The sequence below is a fragment of the Phyllopteryx taeniolatus genome, chromosome 5, assembly GCF_024500385.1.
Source record: "Phyllopteryx taeniolatus isolate TA_2022b chromosome 5, UOR_Ptae_1.2, whole genome shotgun sequence".
Taxonomy (NCBI): domain Eukaryota; kingdom Metazoa; phylum Chordata; class Actinopteri; order Syngnathiformes; family Syngnathidae; genus Phyllopteryx; species Phyllopteryx taeniolatus.
Genome location: NC_084506.1, coordinates 31,520,814 through 31,543,692, shown reverse-complemented (window position 1 = coordinate 31,543,692; position 22,879 = coordinate 31,520,814). Strand labels below are relative to the sequence as shown.

Sequence of the window (22,879 nt, the reverse complement as noted above, 5' to 3'; positions counted from 1 at the left end):
AAAACCGCCTCCTTTTTATTTCCTTGAGATTAATGATTTCTTTCCAAGACCACTAACCTGATAATATATGCAATAACTAAAATAAAATAGAGCTGATTAGATCATAACAACAGTGTCGAGTACGTGCATTATACTAAATGTCTGCAGCCGCTGCCGCGAGTGAATGTACTAATCAAATATAGACATATTACAATATTAATCATACACTGATTAATTATGGCTTTGACAGAAATGATAGCTCCTTGTATAATTAGAGTGCTTCAGGTCTCCAAACACACACACTCGACAAGCGCGTAATTTTTTTATGAATATTTCACAACACATGGAACGCTCACCCCATTAGTCACAAAGAATCTGCATGCTGCACCTGATCACGCTCATTCTTATTGGCTGCAATGGCAACCTTTACTCTCCTTGGCTGTGGGGATGCAACTATGGAGGTGTTCTGATAAGATATGTCATGTAGTGTACCCATGATGGAGCGTGATGGTATGTGTGTGTATGCATAATACCCGAGATGCCACACTGACATTCGCTGACCAGATCACAATGACAGTTCTGATTCTCTTGATATTAAGGTGCTAACATGCTTAGTTGCCATGATGGCAAATTATACTTGCTGGGATTGTTGCTGATTTTTAAGCATCGTCACAAAGCTGATGAATACGTGTGTTTGTACGCGTGTGTGCTCACCTTGCCAATAAGAGGGATGTCGACAGATCCCCAAGTATCCGCCCCCCAGTGTACCATTCCCGATGCAAAGTCTGCTGTCAATATTCCCAGCACTAAAACATAAACAGAAATAAATACATCGCCAAATATAATAATAATAATAATAATAATAATAACCATCTTCGTTATCATCGTCATCATAATAATAATCAGAATTTATCTGATTGCCAGAAAGAAAAAAACAAGAAGTAACCTATCGAATGTTAATGATTTATGACGTAAGGCGGCTGATGTAGCTCAGGCCAAATGAGACATACAGTCACTATTTGAATCCAGTAGCATACACGCATTCGGAGATTAGGGTTTAATATTAATTCTATTATCGTTAATGATATCTGCCCAAAGGCTCAGGGCAAACCTTAACACGAAATGTTCACCCCGAGTGCCACCATAATGACCTCTCTCAAAATACAGTAGCATAGTAGGCCCCAGTGTTCATCAAAAGGGAGGCCGATATCAACATCAATAAATAATAAATCCTTTAAAAACTGTAATTACATAATGTTACAATTCAAATGTATGCACAGAAAAGTTCAACGACAAATTGACCTAAATTTGAGATTTTGTGATTTCGATTCCAAGATCTTTATCAGTCTGTGCTGTCTTTGAACAAGTGTAAGTGTATTCCCTATTTCGCTGCGATCCAACTCACCAATGCCAAGAACGATCTTGTATAAGTGTAGCGTGGAGAAGTGCAGGAGGAGCAAGGTGAAGTTGACCACGAAGAGAACGAGGCACACGAGCACACACACACGCTCCTGGACACGCTTACCTGAAGACACACACAATAAACACTTTTCAAACTATTATCTCAGCGGAGCTGGGGCTGCAAGTACCGATTATTTAAAAATTCGATTACTCTGTCGATTACTATTTAGATTCATTGATGAATCCGATTTTTGAAAAGGTTTTACATTTCCAGCCCTTTATTCAAAAAACAGGATATTATTTGAATTTAGTGTGCCCAAAAAAATGCACAAACATGAACTGATTATGATTGAGTTACTGGTTTGGTCCGTAACGTCCGTCAGAAAAGAAGCATAAATGTTGATCATCGTTTTCCAACGTAAAAGCAGATGTTTGCAAATGTCTTGTTTTGACTAAACACAAACGCAGTCAGTCTGCTTTCATGGAGGACTACAGAAATTGGACAAAAATTTCCTGTTGACATGCCGAAATTCCGAGGAGTTGAACAATTTGAAGTTAAACAATGTCTCTACACGATTAATTGATGAACAAATAGTTTTCAATTCATCGATTCATTGTTGCAACCCAAGCAAAGACATTGAGAAAGTTGAGTTCGGCGAACTGGAGGGTCATGCACGGTGTGTGCGTCTATTCCGTTCAGGGTTTTAATATATAATCAGTCATATGAAGACAGGTGTACTCTGGGCTATGGGGTCATGACCTCTTACATGTCATACACCAACACTGACGCAGCACGGAGCCCGCTCGGACACACACTCTCACATTTCAGGTGGGACGTCAGCCTCATCAGAGAGGTCAGCAGTATTCATTTGGAGGACAGCACGAACCATTCTTTTATTTTAAACTCGTTTATCAGCACTTTTATGAGCGAGGGACACGCACTTAGTAAGAGTGAATTATTGAAAACACACACACACAGCGCTGATCTCGAGGTCATTAAATATGATGAGAGCAGGTTCTGCTCCTTTCACGATACTCGCATGGTTTCTCTCTTTCTTTGGAGTTGTCAGATCACGTGACATCTCACAGCCAATCACGTTTCACAAGTGTACAAATAAACAGAAATTGGCCTTCTGTTGAAGAAGTTCTTTGATACTTATATCTCCCCGCTCTTCTTTGTAAAACTTTAATGTGCTCAGATCCTCCTTTACGACAGCATTAGCAGCCTATGAGATATTAATGGGAGTTTTTGAATAAAGCGCACAGACCTCCGAGTGGGCGCGCCTATAGACCTGAGCGACTATTAATAAGCTCTCATAAAGGATGCAGCAAAGTGGTCACAGGAGATTTAAGAGATGTGATTATGGATATTTCAGGAACTGTCAAACGTGACCTTTCACCTTCTGGAAATAGTATCAAAGTTGGAAAGAGACCGAAGAGTTGTTCTAATGGAGACTTAAGTTGAGATCCTCCATGGCGTTAACTTCAATCATCGAAAACAGTGGTATTTCCCGTGGTAGACGGAAAGTAGGATTGCATATTTGAAGGTTTTTGAACTACAATTTGTCCTTGTGTTTTACAGTCAGGAAATACACATTCTGCCTTTGGGAGTAAATCATATTGGCTGCGACAGTGTGGCACGGCACCCAGGTTGGGCATCGCTGATTTAAAGCGACAAAATGTATAAACTACGGATGGGCGAGTACCGATATCAGGTATTAGTATCAAGCCGAAAATTCATGTCTCCCTTATGTTTTTTTAAATTATATAAAAGCAATGAAGCCACCGCTTCTGGCAGACAAACTTCATATTCACAGTCAAATATTTTGGTAGGTTGATTGAAGACTCTAAATTGTCCGTAGGTGTGAATAGGAGTACGAATGGTTGTTTGTTTATATGTGCCCTGCGATTGGCTGGCAATCAGTTGAGGGTGTACCCCGCCTCCTGCCCGATGATAGCTGGGATAGGCTTCGGCACGCCCGCGACCCGCGTGAGGAGAAGCGGCTCAGATAATGGATGGATGGATGGCTGGATATTGGGTGAGTATTCGTTCCTCCCGAAAAGCCCCGGCCAGCGGCCGGATACCCACAACCAGATTCCTGTCCCGTGGGAAACATTGGTTACTAGTCTTGGTAATTGGTATCAGTGAGTACTCAAGAGTGACTACTCATGCTAGTATCGGTGTGAAAAAAAGGTTGTATCAAACATCCCTTTTGTAAACCACAGTAAATTTCTATTTAAAAAAAAACAAAAACATAAAAACTGCAGATCACCTCCTTTCGTGGTCTATAAGAGCAGTGGACCAGCCACGACACCTGTCATATTATGTTAGCACCTTTTCTAGGCGTTGTGTGTGGCATGGCATGCTTACTGCTGTTGATTTAGATTTCCCCACAGTGCTTTAAAAGTTGATAACACAACTGCAGCAGGAGCCCTGGAGCAAAATAAAGAAAAATAAAACAATCCTTGCTGCTGCTTTAATGTGTATCAATACATTTAAGATGATCCAGTCCACACACATCTGTCCATCCGTACTGAGTGAGGCTAGTCGAGCAGTTAGCTGCATCGATGCTTCATTGGACACGGGCACGCATGCACACTTCATGGGTTCAGTATGACAAAATTCACTGTTTGAATAGGCTTACACACAATGACACTCCAACTGACAGATTCGCTAACCGACGCTCACATCAGTTTCGCACACACTCATGTCTTGTGACACAAATACACATTTAATCCATCAGTAGAGCACAAACGCACAAACGCACACAGTGTAGGGTCGTGGAGGGGCGGCTGTCAGGTGATGTGCGTCAGTCCTTGGATCCTCTGGGTCCCTGGCGAGGGGAAGGAAACTAGGACAGGCCTCCGCTGAGTGCGTGTATGCACGCGCGCACACAGACACACACACACAGACACACACACACACAGGCTCATGTCCCTCAGGCTGTGGCATTGCTGGATATCACACACAGCTACGGACAGAAACACAAAAACAGCCTTTAAAAGGACATATGAAAATTTAAAACTACAAAAGCGTAGAGAGACGAGACACACAATATCTCAATCAGCCCCCACACACACACACGCACACACACGCACACACACGCGCACACGTCAATTACAGCGGGCACATGGACAGCAAAATTAGAAGTTGCACACACAACCTCACCTAAACTTGGTAGGAAAACACTCAAATTGGAGTCCCCCACACACACGTGAGTACAGCAGCCCTCATTAATATTGTTCTGACAACAACCCTCCCTGGTAACCCCTCTGCCACAGCTCAACCTGCAGCACCCCCTGCCTGAGCTCGTGCACGTGGGCGTGCGCGGCAATTTAACCTGGGCGGGGCCAGGGGAGGGGAACGAGGGGCGCTAATAGGCTGAAATTAATCAACGCGCCTGATTTGCTGTCTGGGGAATGACTGGCGGCCAGCAGGCTGCCAACACATACAGAATACTAATGCAGGGCACACATGCGCACACTTGAATACACGATATAGTTTGACACTATCATATGGAGAGAATTAGACCAAAGAAGAAGAGGTTTCTTCTCAGTGTTATTTTGAAAATGGGGTGAAGTCTGGGCCAAATAGAAGTCAAAACATTAGCATTGTGTAAAATCACTTTTATTTTTTTAGCCTTTGGTGGAGCTCTGTGCTACAGAGGCTCCCTGAAGTAGTGTACTTTAGTTTTTTAATGAGACCGCAATGACTAGCATATGTTGTGCAAAGAAACAAATGTCCAATCAGGAAGCTCGTTCAGACACACAATCGCCGCTTTATTAGCTTTATTGTGATTTATTCCTTGCTTCAGAATTTCATAATGCCCAACAAAGAGCAGTCATTAAAATGTGCTTCTTCAATAAAAATCAGACGACTGGCCACAATGTGAGTAGAGTGGGGTGAATGGGTGCAATACCACCCCAGATCCAGCAGATGGCACAGCACTGAAAGAAGCTTGTAGCTCTGGCAATGGGGGGGCCAGATCGGTTTTACACCGTTGGGGCGAGATGGAAGGTACACCCTGGACTGGTCACTTAGCCAATCACATTTTTTTGTTTTTTTTAATTCACAATATTGCTAAGATACGGTCCATTCACCGTAGTTCCTGAATTTGTCACATCTCGGCTGGACTATTGTAATGTGTTGCTTTCTGGTCTTCTCATGTCCAGTATTCAAAGCCTGCAGTTTGGACAAAATGCTGCATCTAGACCCTGGACTAAGACTAGAAGGTTTGATTATATTACTCAGACACTGGACAATTTGCACTGGCTCCCCTTTCATCTCGAAATGTGATTGGAATGTTTTTCTACTTGCCCATAAAATATGACATGGCTTCAAAGCTTCCTATCTTTGCTGACTTCGTGGTACCTTAACGTTCTATCCCGAGCCTTACGCTCACAACATGCTGATGATTGAACTATGGAATGACGTTAGTCTCTGTGAATTGTGAGGCTTCCAAGCTATTTTAGACTCTTTTGAGGGCTATATAAATAAACTTGACTTGACAGTGCACATATAGACAACTTGTCATTCTCACTCATATTCCACCGGACGGGCCATTTAGAGACTACAATTAACATACTTTGTTATGTCTAAATTTAGGAATCAGAATCATCTTTATTTTGCCCAGTATGTCCCAAAAAAAACACAAGGAATTTGTCTCCGGTAGTTGGAGCTGCTCTAGTACGACAACAGACGGTCAATTGACAGAGAACACTTTGGAGACTTAAAGACATTGAGAAAAACAGTCGCTGAGCAATAAAAGGTTGCTGGTAATCTGGTAATGCCGGTACAATTTATTTATGTATTTTTTTATTTTTTTACAATTGTGCAAAAAGATGCAGAGTCCTCTAGCAATTAGAGCAGTTCGAATGACTAATATAGCAATAGTCCGGTGCAATGACCATTGTGCAAAGGGCGCAGAGACTTCAAGGAGTGTATGCAGTTTAAAGTGAGTAGTAGTGCGATAATCTGGGACAATGTCAATTGTGCAAATGTTGCAGATACTCCTCAGTCAGTGTGCAAGTGGAGCAGATGCTACTCTGGCATGAGTGGCCAGTATCGGTCAACAACAGATATGGAAATAGTGCAGCGTGGCGAGACGACTACAGTGAGTGCACGAGTAATATATAATTGGCCCGACAGAAATGTGACGACAAACTCAAGACAAAAAAAAAATTGGCAGCATGTTGCAATGGAATTGTAGGTTAGCTGTTTAAGAAGTTGATGGCAAGAGGGAAGAAGCTGTTGGAATGTCTGCTGGAGAAAGCCAGAGTACCCACCCGGAGAAAGCCCACGCAAGCACAGGGGGAACATGCAAATTCCACAAAGTAAGGCCCATGCCGTGATCACATCCACATCCTTTTGATATGCTAACCACACACACACGCATATAATATTGCTCACTTGTAGTACAATTCCAAGAACTTTCAATCTTCTGAATTTGAATTTACACAAATGTACGGAAATTAAAACATTGCTTTTTATTCTATACCAGCCCGCTTAAATGTTCAGATGGAGAGGGAAAAAAAACAGCTAGCAGCATAAGGAGGGCTAAAAAACAGATTTTATCCAATTATGGCCAGTCAGTGGATCATGAAGCTATTGACACGATGCCAGCCACACTGAAATATGAAACTAACCAAGATTCAGCCATAAGGGGACACACTAACAAACAAAAACAATGGCAAGGGGACTATTTTTACCCAAGAGGAAACTGAGGACAGCAAGAAAACTGCAGCAAAGTGGAGACTTCGGAGTTGACAACTCTGTTGGATCAATGACAGACCAGCGGTGGTTTCCATAGTATATATCGCCAGGCATCCCGGAAACCGCTAGCTGACCCGGTACCAGAAATACGTAGCACCTGCTTTCTCCGATGGAAAAGCATCGACAGCACGTAGGGCCACGTCGAGCTGAGTAGGTACTGTGCAGGAGAAAAGGGACATAAGTGACCTTTCAACATCAACTCCTCCAGAAAAAAAACAACATTCATAGAGGTGCAGAGAGTGAGGACTATTAGGATGCGCACCACAAAGGACAATAAAGCACAACACAGACGGCTGCGCTACTGTTTTTATCCTGCGTCTCGCTTTGTGTGTCCCTGCCTTGTTCTCAGTAGACCGTCTTCAGATGGGACGTGGAGCGAGCGAGGGTGGGGGTGTTGTGGGTGGTAAAAGTGGGTCACATGCTTGGAGAGAATGAAAGAGGCATAGGGAGATGGGGGAGACAGACAGTATCAGGGTGAGAGGGGTGAGGGGGGGACACACAGAGGATGGGGGGGGTGTTAAATTCCCTTGTTCAGGAGTAGTGGATCAGTCACAGGCCTCATTCCTTTCATGTGATCTCTGCGGACCCCAGAACTTGGGACACACACACACACACATGCGCACACACTTATTGGCGCACACACAAAACCAACATGAATGCAAAGTACACATTCAAGAGAAGAAGAAACAATACACACACGCACGCGCACGCACGCATTCGCGCCAGGCAAACTTAATACATCTATTACCCTGTAGGTTCAACAGCAACAAAGAGAGGAATGTGGCAAATGAGATTCACCAACACACACACACACACACACGCACTTTTTAAGCCACAAGAGAGGGAGCGTGAGTCGGCCGTGCTCCAGCCTCTCGCCCCTGTGGAGACACACACACACACACACGAAAAGGATGGACAGATCCAATCGTGTTTGTGTGTGTGTTGGATGCCATCCTGTCATCCCCTGGGCTTTCAGCTACCACCATATTCATCTGTGGCCCTCATCATAATAATTGCATACACGCACGCACGCACGCACACACACACACACACACACGGTCAAGGTCAACAGCAGAATGGTAGCTAGAAGGCTCGCCCGAAGCCACTGTGTGTGGTCTTGTATACTGTATTTCGCACAGTTGTGTGTAATTCAGAGAAAGGGTGTCTCTCAAAAGTGTCATTTGTCATCCATCCACTTTAACCTCACTGGGGTCGCGGGCGTTCTGCAGCCTATCCCTGCTATCTTAGGGCAAGAGGCGGAGTACACCCTGAACTGGTCAGTGTCATTTGCATTCCTACCAAATATTCGAGTTCATGGAAACCATTCTAACTTCCAAAATAAAAACAGTAATTCTTTCCAACTTGCTGCTGGGGGAATTACATGGATTAACAATTTGACATACTTGGCAAATAAAGATGATTCTGATTCTGATTCTGAATAACTGTGCAAATGGCTCCAGTGACGCAGGGGATCACTGCGTCCCCTTCCGCACAGAGATGTTTCCATGCGAGCGTGTCATTGTGCTACATTTAAAGGGGACATATTTTGCCAAACCAACTTTTTCTCGCATTGGGGATGTAATATTGTCTCTATGGCGACTCAGTAACATGTGAAATATTAATTAAAATCATCCGCAGATTCCTAAATTCGAGACGTTTTTCTGCCAAGATGCCTGAAATCAGGTTATTGGAATTTCTCGAGCTTATCTACGTCACTAGCAATGATCTCTGCCTTCCCTTTGGCGGGTTTAGCCAAATATGGACAAAGCGGATTCCAAACTGGGTCAAACAGAAGTAGCTGTCAGAGGGGCCTTTTCTGTATACTCGTATTACAAAACCAAGGTGTTTTTTAAAATGAAATTGACACTTTCATACAAAGTCCATGTTAGAGAGTCACTCTATGGAGGTGTAAATAGCCCAAATATGGGACCTTTAAAGGGAATGAGATAAGCTGTGTGGTCCACCCTTTTTTAAATATGCTGGCTTGTGCGCGTCTGCGAAATTACGAAAACCGGGTCTAACCCGCCTCCGCGCAGAATCACACCTCCTGCTGCAGCAGACTTACGGCAGTCACGAAAATAGAGTCCACTTCGTTTTTCTTAAATAAATCCACATATCTTGCACTGTATATTTCAAGTCATCAGCATACATGAGTCCACACAGAAAAGCACAGTGTCTCTCCTTTTTTAACCTGCTAACAGCAGTGGTTAAATTCTCCCACCGACCCACATAATTTTTTCCACTTGCATTAATTCTTCCAAACAGTATTTTTTGGGTTTGTTTCTGTAATCCATAAAGTTAAATTACAACTGGGTTACATTTCCACTTCTCTGACAAGTTCCTCAATCACTGTCGGTCTGGCGGAGATATTCATTTTCTCCACCCACTTTTTCGGCAAGGGGAGTCAACCCCCCCATTCTGAGAGGGGTTTTTGCTACCATATATGGCTAATTGGATGCGTTTCTCAATGCAAATGAGGCTCAGCGTGTGCAAGCTGGGCAGTGGAGAACAGGTGGGGTTCATCAATACAATATACTTGTGTTTGTGCGAGAGGTGCACAAAGGTTTGAAAAAAAAATAGGGATTTTTTTTTTTTGGTGTATCAAAATGTCAGTCGTATGAATGAATTTAGAACCTGTTCTATGCATGCTTTAATAAATGAGGGCCCTGGACTTTTATAGCTATTCCTAAGAAACGAACAAAGTGTAAGAGTGGGGTTTACACCTTGGATGGGATACTATACTGTACAAGTATAATATCCTATTCCAGCATGCTTCAACCTCTAATCTGTTCATATTTATATTTTTTTCCATAGGAAATCAAAAAACGTTCCAACGTCAAACTGTCACCATCATAAAACTTGTGCAGGCAATGTTTTAAGTCAGATTTTAACATAGCTTACTGTCACATAAGTGTACAAGTAATCACACCGTTGTGAATATGAAATATAAAAAGACTGAAATAACTTTAATGCTGGCTGAAAGAATTTAAAAAATAATAATAATTAATTAAAAAAAGAAAAAGAAAAAACAATCCACAGTTAATCCTTTGACGCTTGTTGAAAATGTTGGTCCAATTCTAAATGTAGTTGAAACATAATGTATGCAGGTGAAGCATGAGATACGTGTGTCTCAATAACTTAGAATATTGTAGGAAAGTACATTTATTTCAGTAGTTCAATTATAAAAGTGAAATTCATTGTTAAGATTTATTAAACACAGAGGAAATTACTTTTCATTTGGCAAATTCCTCCCAAATTTCTATTTTAATCATTTGGATTTATGTATGCTGTGTGTATAATGTATTGTAACTTCTTGAAATTGTGAATTTTGGGGTTTTGTTAGGTGTAAGCAATAATCATGAAAATTATTTTATTTTTTTTAACTTAATTATTTCACTTGGAGTGCAGTGAATCCATATAATAAATGGGTTTCACTTTTTGAATGGAACAACTGACATCAATTCAGTTTTCAACAAGATTTGAAATGATTGTGTACATCCTTTTCTATGATGTGTTTTTGGCCTTCAAAACTACTTACTAAAATTGACTTTTTTAACAACTCTGGCCTTTGTACAATGTTACAGTAGAACACGTACATTTATCCTCTCCTGGGCCAGTTAGATTTTCTTTTTGTTACCTTGACATCCAAGTGTGATAATTAGGTCTAACTCCACTTCAGCATCATGTCTCTTCCTGGTGTTAACTCAGGCTTCCGATTGGCCAAAATGGACTTGGGAGGTTCTAGTACGAACATCTTGACGTGATTTCCAAATGCACAGTACCACACGTGGCTATTGTGCGCCATACGTTGAAGGCATGTTGAGGCGACATGTCGGACGCGGGCCGAGCGTGACTCCTCAGCCCCCTCGGGAGGGCGTCGGAGAGGAGGGGCGAGGCGGGACGAGGGGAAGGAGCAGGAGGAGAAGCAAAGCGGCACAGACAAACGCAGACGTCTCCAGCTGTGTGTCCATCCGGGCTGTGCCGTAATGAGGCCGCATCAGGCTCCTCTAACTTGTCCAAAATCTAACAAGGCAAACTACTATTTAGATTGACCTCCCGCCGGCGTAGACACACAGCCAAACATCTGAGCACATAACAGTGTGGCGCTGCCTTAAATGGACTCTTTGGCATTTAGAATTGGGCCTGTTTAGTTGTCTTTAACGGACATTTGTCAACATGTGGGAAGCATTTTTACTTTTAAGTTTGTCTTAAAATGTCCTGGTGGCATTGTTAGCGTGGACGAGCGCGTCCACTGCCTGCGACCTGCTGGGCCCTTTGGCTGCAAGCACCAAAGCAAAGAAGTCTTTTTGACTCTACCTGCTCCAAACATGAACATGCAACATTTTACATGGATTGTTTTTGGTCTTTTCATGTACTGAAACCAATTACCAAACGTTCCAGACATAAATAGAAAAGATGTGTCCAAATGTTTTCCTCCTCGGGCCGCATATAGAAAATCTGAAGTATGCAAGGGCCACTTTGACATTATTCAACTTCAATTAATTAAACATGGTAAAACCTAATCCATCAAGCAATTATATATCATTTACAGTATATGTAATAGTTATTTATAAAAACTGCTCCATCAAAGCTTTCTGTTGAAGATGATAAGGTTTAAGATTTTTCAGGATTTCGGAGTGGCCCGCGGCCCCGTATCCCGTGAGAATAGATCCGCCCCTGGACTGAGCAGCAGCCGACTCACCTCTGCACGATCGGAATTTGAAAAAAAAGAGCAAACTATAAAACTAATCAATTATCAAATTAATCAACATGACCAACACAACACAGAATAGCTGACTTCCTGTGTACGCTAACTAACGAGCTTAACTGGGATTGATGACACGATTGTGGCCGAACTTGCTCACATTGTGTTTTCTTTATGAGTGGTGTCTTCGAACAAAAGTTGAACGCATGTATATACCGTAATTTTTTTTTTTTTACACGCAGTATACTGTATGATATCACACATGTGAACAGGAAATAAACCCAAACGCCGTCTGTTGTCATCTTTGGTGGCTCTGTGGTGACATTGTAGACGTTTAAAGTTCCTACTGGTGCTTTGGCACAGTCCCCTTCCCCATTCACCCGAGTGAGGCGTAAGTGGTTGACCTCGAGTGGTCAAGCAAAATACCTCTTTCTAAAGTGCAATTTCACAAATTGACAATGAACTGCATACATATAGAACTTATAAATGTATACAGTAATTTAAAAAATAATTGGTCGCTACTCTGCAGATTTCATTTACTGCGGTAAATGAGCGTTTACTGTACAATGAATGCATGAAATCATTACTCACAAACTGTCGAATTCTTTTCATTCTATTTCATGACAGTACATTATTACTGAGTGCTTTTATAAAGTACAATATGGTAGAGTGGATTTCTTGTTTTAAAAAAAACTAAAATCTTCCAAGAGATGTACAGTATCAAAAAGTCTGCCTCAATATGGCATTATTCTAGTATTAATGCCGGATTTTATACAGCCATACTGCACTGCATAGTCATAATTGCCAACTAATAGGTCATTTTTCAGTAAGTGACACTGTGTGGAAGATTACAAAATGTGTTGTGTTTCACTTAAATATGTTCCCAAATCACATATAAACAATCACCGGCCACCATGTATAATGGAACGTATTTGTTGTGTCAGGAAGTGATCCACATGTCCGCCTGGTCTGGATTATTCTTAACGTTTGGGCTCTGTGTGCTAACTAAGCGGCCGCAAAGTGAGAGGGGATAAAGTGTCGGGACCCCAAATGCATGTGTGATCCTCTTAAGCATCAAAACACTCCGTTACACAGCAAACATGACCTTCTGCTTTTAGGACAATCACATACGATCATATGTTCGGCATCATATACATTTGACTGTGCGACAGGGTTTGGACAAGCAACGGTGTCAAAATGATATCGCCAAATTTGGAAAAAAACGTGATTGGCATTTAGGACGATACAAAACAACTTTCATTTAATACAGGTGTACAGGCTTCACTTTTCATTCATGCAAACTGCTCTCAGACTGCATGTCACAAGCAGCTAATATACGGGTTTCACTGGTTTCATTGGAAATATTTCTCTTGTTTAGTGTACAACCGTCTTCGTATATAAAATGCTCTATATAAAACTAATTCATATTTTTCGTAATCGTAATCTTTTTCCATCACCTACACTTTTCCCGCTGCTTGTTGCCATTGAGCAGAGAGTATACAGAAATTGATTGTCTTGTTTTCAAAGCAAAAATTTGCGCTACAACCGCTGGATGTTTGCGGTGAGCTTCACAAAAAAAGCAGCAGTTTGGCAGAGAGTGAACTGCTGAAAAGTGGCCAAAATGTTACAGGTGTTTTATTCTTACACATCACAGTTGGGAACACAATATGACAGGAAGGATAGTGATCATTGATTACTTTGCATTCCTTGCAGTTCTGACTGACTTTTCCTTTCTCCTTGTCCCGTGAGGGGTCGCCACAGGGTGTCATCCTTTTCCATGTTAGCCTATCTCCTGCATCCTCCTCTCGAACACCAACTTCTCTCATGTCTTCCCTCACGACATCTATCAGCCTTCTCTTTGGTCTTCCTCTCGCTCTCTTGCCTGGCAGCTCCATCCTCATCACCCTTCTACCAATATACTCACTCGCTCTCCTCTGGACGTGTCCAAACCGTCGACGTCTGCTCTCTCTAACTTTGTCTCCAAAACATCGAACCTTGGCTGTCCCTCTGATGAGCTCATTTCTAATCGCATCCAACCTGGTCACTCCGAGAGCGAACCTCAACATCTTCATTTCCGCCACCTCCAGCTCTGCTTCCTGTTGTCTCTAATCTGTACATCACGGCTGGCCTCACCATTGTTTTATAAACTTTCCCCTTCATCCTAGCAGAGACTCTTCTGTCACATGACACACCTGACACCTTCCTCCACCCGTTCCAACCTGCTTGGACCCGTTTCTTCACTTCCTGACCATGCTCACCATTGCTCTGGACTGTTGACCGCAAGTATTTCAAGTCCTCCACCCTTGCTATCTCTTCTCCCTGTAGCCTCCCTCTTCCCCCTCCACCTCTCTCATTCATGCACATGTATTCTGTCTTACTTCGGCTAATCTTCATTCCTCTCCTTTCCAGTGCATGCCTCCACCTTTCTAATGATTCCTCCACCTGCTCCCTGTTCTCACTACAGATCACAATGTCATCTGTGAACATCATGGTCCACGTGGATTCCAGTCTAACCACATCTGTCAGCCTATCCATCACCACTGCAAACAGGAAGAGGCTCAGGGCTGATCCCTGATGCAGTTAGACCACCCAAATCTCCTTCTCCCCATTTCTACCAGAAGATACACCAAGGACTCCTCCTATTTTGGACAACTTCTCGTGATCAAAATGTTCCAGCTGTCTCAGCTTTGAAGGGTGACTTCTCCAGACTAAATATTTCAGTTTCTTCTACAGATGTTTAATATGAGTCAGATCAGGCCTCATCAGTATAGTCCGATGCTTTGTTCTTGGCTATATTTTTATCTGTGTGTTTTGAGCCTTTGTTCTGTCGAGGGGCCCATGAACTGCGGCTGAGACCAAGCTTTCTGACACCGGAAAGCACGTTTTGTTCCAGAATGCCTTGATAGTCTTGAGGTTTGCAACACCCAGTGCTGGACATAGTCCCAGAACATAACCAAGTTTCCTCCATGATTTACATTAGGTAGTGTTATTTTCTTTGTGTGCTTCATTTTTTTAACATAGAGCTGATGCGACTTGCCAAAACGTTTTGTCTGTGTTTTATGTCATCTGTCATGGGAACTTTTCCAAGAAGCTTTGGACCTTGTCAAGCAACATGCAACTTAATTCCAGTCTCATCAGTTTCAAGTTATTTCTGTGACCATGTGATCATCAGGGTACATGCATATGTTGATGTCTGATGTAATCAATGATTATTGCTATATAATGTAAATACTGCATGTGCCACGGACAGGGCAGATCAGGAAGTCATTAGTGAGAGTAGTAGTGATGATCCAATTCTCTTAATGGGGAAGGTGACCGGAGTGAGCAGCTTAAGAGTTTGTTTCGGTGGGCGACGACATGGCGACAGATGTTCAATGACATCAAGTCTCAAAAGGTCACGAGTGAGCCGTCACGTCAGACGATCACTTTGAGTTCAGTGAGTCAAGCGACGGCCAGCCAGCCAAATGCCAGGAGTGGAGGGGGAAATATTTGGTGGTCTTTGTGCCCTCATATGACTATAACATGATATGGTAAGGCGCCACTTCCGTTTCTTGTAATATCATTCACACTATTTTGAAGTTGAACCAGTGGAAACGTGTGGCGTTACTTAAGATCATGAATTAAATCTATCGAATGAAGCCCTATGGGGGGCACAAGCCAGTGCAAACTGCCGGCATCCGCCTTAAAACTTTGCCAAAGAAATATGAGAGTTCATCCAAAGAATTCCATACCGGATCGGTCGTAGCCCGGGTTAACAACGTCCGCCACCGGCGCCGTTGCAAATTCAGCTACTGTGGGTCGAAGATGAATGCGATGCAAAGCACAGAGCCTAGAACTGAATGTGGGGACTCAGAATGTTGGGACTATGACAGGAAAAACTCGGGAGTTGGTTGACATGATGATTAGGAGAAAGGTTGATATATTGTGCGTCCAGGAGAGCAGGTGGAAAGGCAGTCAGGCTCGAAGGTTACACGCAGGGTTTCAACTATGTTACTATTGTGTAGATGGGAAGAGAAATGGAGTCGGGGTTATTTTAAAGGAAGAGTTAGCTAAGAATGCCTTTGAGTTGGAAAATGTATGTTTTATATATACCAAATATTACTTCTATTAGTTTTATACAACCTTCCCATGCTTTATTGTTACATTGTGACGACTAGCCGTTTTTCGAGAAAGATGAGTTGAGTGCAGCTGGAAAAAAGACAATTGTTTTGCTTTCCTTCTCTGTCTCTCGCACAGTTTTTTTTTTTTTGGTCTGGGCTTTAGTAAGGGGTGACAACATGTAAGACTTGTACCGTTTCCTCTCTTTGCAAAGACGTTTCTTTCTTTTTTGTAATAAAAACCCACAAAGAAGAGATTGCTTCCTTACTTATTCTGCCAGAAAAAGATTTGCGAAAACTTGAAGCTGAAAAGTGTATCAGATCAAGTGATGAGGCTGAAACCTGAAATTGAGGGTGTTATGTATAATGGGATTAGTGGCTATGCCCCACTGGTAGGATGTGACACAATGTGGGGGGAGTCCCGGGGTCGCTGCTGCGGGGCTGGGTGGGGCGGCCCTCTTCGTCGGTGGTTGTCCTGCCTGATGGGCCGACCTGCAGGAGCAATGCCTCTTAATCACTCACCAAGCACACACTCACGCCACTCACTGTATATATTTTTCTCACTCGTCACATCTGGTCACACACACATATCCGGGGGTTCATGAGGGACTGGTATGGGGACGGGAGGGTGCGGGTGTCAGACCGGGTTTCAGCACGTCTGCGCTGTTTCCCGGTCCGGGCGCCCTGCCCCTCCACCCTGCCTGCCCCCCTGGATTTTAATGCACCGCATACACCCATCTCTGGGGGACGGTGGGTCTTGGGTGGGTGGAATTTGGCTGTTAGGCTGTTAGGCAGCCTTGACCCCCCCGACCGCCCACCCCCACCCCCCCAACCCCCCCGGCTCACTGGGCTCTCCAGATTTTAATGCACCACACCACTCAGGGGGGGCCAGTCGGGGACCTGGCAGTCACAGTAATGGGGGGGAGGTGGGTTCTCACTTAGCTACATGGCGGTCCTCCTGAGGCAGGGGCCCCCTGGGCTGGATGACTGCTTGTTGTTGGGGCTCCCCTCCCATGACCCGCGGCTGCTCCTTGGGTTCACCCCATTATCGTTCCCTTGTCGGGTGCCCCTATCTGCCCTCCTTTCCAACAAGCAATGGACACCCTCCCGCCCTCGAGCTGGGCGGGGACCGGCTGCATCTTGGGCCCTGCAGGTTGGAGGGGTGTCTGGCCCTCCTGGGGGTTGGCTGGGGGGGGGTGGCATTGGGTCCCTGCGGCCTCCTGCGGGTGGCCAGTTGTCGTGGCGCTTCGGTGGGTTCCTCAGTGTGGGACGTGTCCCGTCCGCCGGGCTGCTCTCGGGTGTACCCCTGGGCCCGATCCCGCCCCCCGATTGCTTGGGTGGGGTCCTCAGCCTACGCGGTGCAGGCACAGGAATTACAGGACACTTCTGTCAGTCTTTGTGCATGCAAAACGCTGTCAATTCACTTGCATGTGTCCGCAGGCACACACCCCTGGGACTCTTTCGCTGGGTGTGGGGCCACTCACTTATTGTGACAAATAACTCCTGGATATGCGAATTGCTTGGATATCCCCTCACTCACACTCTCTTCCTATAAGGCTTCTTTATCCTCGCGCGGACAGTGACCGCGCTGACGTTACTGCGGCTATCCCGCACGCATTTTGCCTTTGTACTCGAGCGCAACCCACGAGCGGAGTTTTGAAAATGTACTGCAGTTCTCCTTCAAGTCGGGGGTGTCGCTGCGGCTGGTATTGGCTAGGGTGGGGTTTCCTCTGCATTTTATGCCCATTTCCGGTAGCCGTTTTTACTTTCCTTTCCGTAACAACGAGCAAAGCAACAACAATGGCGACCGTGGAACAGTGTCTCCTAGAACAAATGGACCTAGATGACCAGATGATACGTTTAATGATGCTGCAAAATCGATCAAGAAGGCGGCGGCGTACGTGCTATGTGGAACCGAGAGGAACGCTGAGTACGTCATCGCAGCATGTGACTAAAACGGACCAATCACAAGAGATCATGTCCGCGGCATTCTACACGCAGCAAGATTTTTTGCCGCGTGCACGTCAAGTGACGCAGAGGGGCCGCGCGGGCCAATGCGTCGTTGACGTGATGCAATGCGGGCGCGGGAGTATAAAGAGGCCTATAGATTTTTTGAATTCACATCGTCAATCCCACCGCACTTCAGTTGTACAGCCGGGTTCACGACCCTTGTCCTGCATGCTTCTTGTCCTCTCCTCGTCCTGTCCTTCCCTCGCACGGTGTACACTACACGACAGCCCCAACAACACTCATATCTAATGTGTCACTGTTGTAGATATGTAATGATTTACTTTTCTCATCCTGTTTACAATTAGTGCTTCGTCTTTTGTCTTCGTTTCTCTCTCCCCTCGAGTTGTTCAACTCTGACTCTCAATAAACATCCATTACAATACAATACAAGAAACCACAGCGGCAGCTTAAAAACTCCACTGCGACACAGTAAAACGGTTCTGGCATAAAAGGGATACAGATCCTCCATTCGGCAGGGGATATATATATATATATATATATAATATCAGTGTTTGTATACATTTGAGATTTAAAATTCCATAGTTTTTCTTGAAACCTAATTTGCAGACTTCTAGGTAAAACAATTCAAATAATTTGTGATATTTAAGTAAAAGTCCATGAATCCCTGATAACTGAACACCTCGACGGGCATTAGCCCGCTTATTCCGTTGTCACTTGCCAATGAAAGTCTTTCATGAAACTTCCAATTCATAATTTCAGACGTGTTGGAGTCCAAATAAAAGGTTTTACTCAAACCATTTCTTTTCCCTTGAAGAGTCATTCCAATCTCGTAACTTTAACTCTAAGGGAATGTTTAAAAAAAAAAAAAAAATTAAAGTACTCTAGCTTGACAACGATAAATAACAAGCAAAGGTGTGCTGACAAAATGACTTCGTATCATTAAAACCTCAACGGCGAAGTGTTCCGTTGGCATTTGTCACTTTGCAGTCGTGTCGTTTTCCTGATGTGCCCGACTTAGTGCGCCGAATTATCGTACTCGTGAGAACCACGACGGCAGGCTAGTAGTACGCGGACCTTACGTAAAGGATACTATGACCGCGCTCGGCTCTCGCGAGGCCTCTCCTGCTGCTCCTGCTGCTGCATGCCGACAAGTTAGCGCAAAGCAAAGACAACGAGTGAGTCGACTCGTCGGTGCTCACCGGGAGAGTAGAGCCGAGCCAGCTGCCGGGCTCCGGCGTGCCGCGGTCCCCAGCGGGGCGCCGCGCTGCGCCCGGCCGCCCCGTGCTCGTTGCCGTTCGGATCCTCCTCCGCCATGGACCGGTGCCTGATGTCGCTCTCGGAGAGCAGCGACGCCGCCATAGTCACCGCCGCGGCCGCCGCTGCGGTCTTTCAGCGGACACACGCCATCGCGGGTGGCTCAATAGCGGGCTGTGGCGGACGGAAGGCTCGCGGTAGCCCGGCCGCGCTCAACCCAAACTCGGTGCACCCGGAAAAGAAGCGGCGCCGCGTTCGCCGTGAGCGGTCAAGTCACGCGTGACAGCCGCTCACGCACGTGCCGAAAAGCCGTTTACCTCGACACACTAAGGCGTAACTTTAAACGCTCCCATTAGAAGCCCAACGTTGCCCATTTGGTTCCATTTCCAGCTCCTCGGTCACCATTGCAGGGACCGTCTGCATTTTGCAGTCGTGGGTGAAAATGTCCTGAACACCTCATTGTGGCTCCCCGGGTACCTGGCCATACACTTTGGATTTACTTGATCCACCTCTTAATACCACCACTATCTGATGAAAAATAACGCATACGATCAAAGGTTGCGGAACGGCACATCTGCCTCACAGGTCTGATGTTGTCGGTTCGAATCCAGACTCAGGGCCCTTGCAGTTTGCATGTCGTCCTCGACTTGCGGGGGTTTTCTTCGGGCACTCGAACTTCCTTTTCTAAAAACATCTCTGCATCTTTTTGAAGACTAAATCACTGGTGTCAAACTCCGGGCCCGCTGCATCATTTTATGTGGCCCGTAAAAGCAAATCATGTGTGTCTTGCGAAAATACAAAAAAAAAAAAAAAGAAAATGAAATTTGTATTCACTTTTAATAACATTCGGACATTGCAAGCATTTTTGTTACCAATCCCAAATAATCATTAACTTAGAATTTTGTGGCTGCAACATGTTCCAAAAAAGCTGGGACAGGTGGCAAAAAAGACTGCGAAAGTTGAGGAATGCTCATCAAACACGTGTTTGGAACATCCCACAGGTGAACACGCTCATTGGGAACAGGTGGATGCCGTGATTGGGTAGAAAAGGAGCTTCCCTGAATTGCTCAGCCATTCACAAGCAAAGATGGGGCGAGGTTCACCTCTTTGTGAACAAGTGTGTGAGAAAATAGTCGAAGAGTTTAAGGACAATGTTCCTCGACGTACAATTGCAAGGAATTTAGGGATTTCATCATCTACGGTCCATAATATCATCAAAAGGTTCAGAGAATCTGGAGAAATCACTGCACGTAAGCGGCAAGGGCGCAAACCGACATTGAATGCCCGTGACCTTCGATCCCTCAGGCGGCACTGCATCAAAAACCGACATCAATGTGTAAAGGATATCACCACACGGGCTCAGGAACCCTTCAGAAAACCAATGTCAGTAAATACAGTTCGGCGCTACATCCGTAAGTGCAACTTGAAACTCTACTATGCAAAGCAAAAACCATTTATCAAAAACACCCAGAAACGCCGCCGGCTTCTCTGGGCCCGAGCTCATCTAAGATGGACTGTGGAAAAGTGTTCTGTGGTCCGACGAGTCCACATTTCAAATTGTTTTTGGAAATTGTGGACGTCGTGTCCTCCAGGCCAAAGAGGAAAAGAACCATCCGGACTGTTATGGATGCAAAGTTCAAGAGCTAGCATCTGTGAGGGTACGGGGCTGTGTTAGTGCCAACGGCACGGGTAACTTACACATCTGTGAAGGCACCATTAATGCTGAAAGGTCCATACAGGTTTTGGCGAAACATATGCTGTGCTAATGGCATGGGTAACTTACACAGTGTCCTCAGTTCCCAAACGTTTATTGAATGTTGTTAAAAGAAAAGGTGACGTAACACAGTGGTAGACATGACCCTGTCCCAGCTTTTTGGGAACGCGTTGCAGCCATAAAAGTCCAAGTTAATGATTATTTGCTAAAAACAATAACGTTTATCAGTTTGAACATGAAATATCGTGTCTTTAGAGTGCATTCAATTAAATATAGGTTGAACATGATTTGCAAATCACACAACGTCCCAACTTCATTGGAATTGGGGTTGTATAAAAATGTACTTCCAGAACAATTTTTCCAAATTCTGTCTGAATTTCCATATTTAAAAAATTTGGTCAAGAACATTTCTGTGCAACAGTCATAATGATAATCATTCATAAATTATCGCTTCAATATTTATCATATTTGTCATTTTAATGTCATAAATACATCAACCTGGTAATCGTGGATGCAGTTGCAGCCTGAGTCAAAGTACCAGTATATGAAATTTCGACATTCCATCATCAAAAACTATCTGTCTATGGATTCATTCATCTTTGCCAATTCTACTTTCAACCCTGGTAACAAAACAAAAAACGCAAGTCTATCCATGCCAATTAATCAGATCTCAAAGATCCAAATTAAAACTCAGCACTCTATTTTGCAAACTAACAAATAACATTGCTGATAGACAGAACCTGATAGTTTATGAATGGACAATAGTTTTGGTTTCTATTTTGTGCCGCCACAACGGTGGCCGACTGGTTAGAGCGTCAGCCTCACAGTTCTGAGGAGCGGGGTTCGATCCCCGGCCCCGCCTGTGTGGAGTTTGCACGTTCTCCCCGTGCCTGCGTGGCTTTTCTCCGGGCACTCCGCTTTCCTCCCGCATCCCCAAAACATGCATCCTAGCTTAATTGACAACTCTAAATTGCCCGTAGGTGTGACTGTGAGTGCGAATGGTTGTTTGTTTGTATGTGCCCTGCGATTGGCTGGCAACCAGTTCAGGGTGTGCCCCGCCTCCTGCCCGATGATAGCTGGGATAGGCTCCAGCACGCCCGCGACCCTAGTGAGGAGAAGCGGCTCAGAAAATGGATGGATTCACTTTTTGAATTGAAGTAACTAAATTAAGCTTTGACACTATTGTAATTTATTAAGCTGTACCTGTAAAGCATGTTTATTGAAGCTAATGGGGGGTGGCTAGTCGTCTTAGTAGAGAAGTAGTCTTAGAACAACCATGGTGTCAGCTACTTTTGTTGTATGTATGTTGTTCCTTCTTGCAAGAATATTGAATGATCTTGAAGCACTATAGAACGCAGACAGGTGGCTTTTCAAAGATAGCACGACTGCCTCACCGTTCTGAGGTTCAGCTCTTTGGATAACTTCCCGTATGGAGTTTCTCTGGCTTCCTCTCACGCTCTCAAAACATGCATGGTAGATGAATCGAAGACTCGAAATTGTCTTTAAATGTGAATGTGAGTGTGGATGATTGTTTGTTTACTATTAATGCCCCCTGCAATGGACTGGTAACCAATGCAGGGTGTAGGTTGCCTTCTCCCCCAAAGTCTGCTAGAATAGGCTTCAACTCACCTGTGACCTTAGTGAGGACTATTAGAAATGGACGGATGTATTAATTCATGCATTGCACAAAACACATAAGTGCCAACGCAAGTGATTAAATCCAAACTAAACTTCACAGTTATATCTTATTATGAGTTGTTTACACATCTCGCAGATGTGTTTATTAATGCCGTACAGACAAGAAAGGGTCCAATATGCAACATTCAATATGCACCTTCAAAGGGCAATCAGCTCGCCGTCTTGTCCGTGTCATTCATACATAAATTAACTATTCACACTATATAGTCATCTGCATACTATACGTTAGAGAACAACATTGGGACAAGGAAAAAGCATTAAAGCAAATCAGGTCTCGTGTCTCCCCA

General features: G+C 44.2%; 1 protein-coding gene and 1 long non-coding RNA gene across 2 annotated transcripts in view; both read right to left on the bottom strand.

Annotated features, from left to right (window-relative positions):
• si:ch211-212o1.2 (uncharacterized protein LOC492735 homolog) overlaps positions 1-19,573 on the bottom strand; it is a 36,002-nt gene extending 16,429 nt beyond the window's left edge. Inside the window, exons 1-3 of the mRNA XM_061774906.1 lie at positions 19,126-19,573; positions 1,385-1,504; positions 694-785 (exon numbers count right to left, since the gene is read on the bottom strand). Of these exons, the coding sequence (XP_061630890.1) occupies positions 694-785; positions 1,385-1,504; positions 19,126-19,285 (372 nt within the window). The 5' untranslated portion in view covers positions 19,286-19,573. The remainder of the gene's footprint in view (positions 1-693; positions 786-1,384; positions 1,505-19,125) is intronic.
• Positions 3,650-4,706, bottom strand: LOC133478631 (uncharacterized). The gene is made up of 3 exons (XR_009788727.1): positions 4,550-4,706; positions 4,149-4,352; positions 3,650-3,814 (listed from the first exon to the last, which is right to left on the bottom strand). It is a non-coding gene; the product is annotated as an uncharacterized LOC133478631 (long non-coding RNA).
• Positions 19,574-22,879: the final 3,306 nt, after the last annotated feature.